A 1,138-nucleotide genomic window follows, 5' to 3' on the forward strand; every position below is an offset into this window, starting at 1 on the left:
TTTTTCCTTGGTTTATTGTTATCACTTTTTTTGTTTAAAGATTTATTATATATGAGTACACTGTAGCTGTCTTCAGACACACCAGAAGAGGGCATCAGATCTCATTGCAGATGGTTGTGAACCACCATGTGGTTGCTGGCATTTGAACTCGGGACCCTTGGTAGAGTAGTCAGTGCTCTTAACCGCTGAGCCATCTCTCCAGCCCCTTAATACTGGTTTTCTTTGAGACAGGGTTTCTTTCCAGGAATTCCAGGCTGCCCTCAAGTTCAAGAGATTATAGAGAACTACCACTCTCTTACATAATTTGTACATAGTATCACGTATCTACTGTGCACGTGGAGGTCAAAGAGCAACCTGTAGGAATTTGTGGCTGATGCCCAAATTCCTACAGGTGGGTCCTGGACTCAAAGACTCAGATCTGCAGGCTAGGAGGCAAGCGCGTTTATCCGCTAAGCGGTCTCCCTGTAAAGTTTTTAACACTGCTTGGAAGGAAGGCTGGCCGAGAGCGTGTTCTTAAGTGAAAGGGTCCGGAGGGGAGGATTACCTCTAAGGAAAGCGGCTCTAATACAAAACTTTGGGAACAGGAGGGCGAGGGGCGTGGGACCCCGCGATCTTGCGGGCTAAGGCAATTAGGGTGCCAGGGGGAGGGCCAAGTTGCGGTTCTAGGTAGAAGGAGCGTGCGGCCGCAGGAGTAGCGGGCAGCCGCCTTCGGAACGGAGGGCAGAGAAACGCGGACCGCAGCGCCGCGCGTTTCCCTCTCTAAACCGCGGGAGCGGGGGAGGGGCGTGTCCCTAGATCACGTGCGTGCATTCCGGTACCCCAGCCGGAAGAGGCGGGGCGCTGTCGACGCTTTTTGCGCTTGCGCGATTCACTTTCGCGGTGTGCTACCTCTGAGTTCTTCCCCCAGTGCACGTGGAGCGGCCCTTGGCTGGAGGTGCCGGGTCAGCCGGAACCAGGTCTAAGCGAGCCGAGCCTTCAGGTGCGTCTTCAGAATTTCGACCTGGGCCTCCCGAGAGGGGCGTGGTGACGAGGTCCTGTGGGAGATCCTGGAGGGGGCCATCGGGGTCCCGAATAGTGGTCCTGGGCCGGACGGTTTCCATCCCTGGTAATATCCTTAAGCCTACGGCCTGCGTTCCCC

General features: G+C 55.3%; 1 protein-coding gene across 1 annotated transcript in view; it reads left to right on the top strand.

Moving 5' to 3' along the window:
- Nop2 (NOP2 nucleolar protein) overlaps positions 1-1,138 on the top strand; it is an 18,328-nt gene that overhangs the window by 729 nt on the left and 16,461 nt on the right. The window contains exon 2 of the mRNA XM_029478267.1: positions 908-979. Coding sequence (XP_029334127.1) covers positions 908-979 — 72 coding nt within the window. The remainder of the gene's footprint in view (positions 1-907; positions 980-1,138) is intronic.

Source organism: Mus caroli, chromosome 6, assembly GCF_900094665.2.
Source record: "Mus caroli chromosome 6, CAROLI_EIJ_v1.1, whole genome shotgun sequence".
Lineage (NCBI taxonomy): Eukaryota > Metazoa > Chordata > Mammalia > Rodentia > Muridae > Mus > Mus caroli.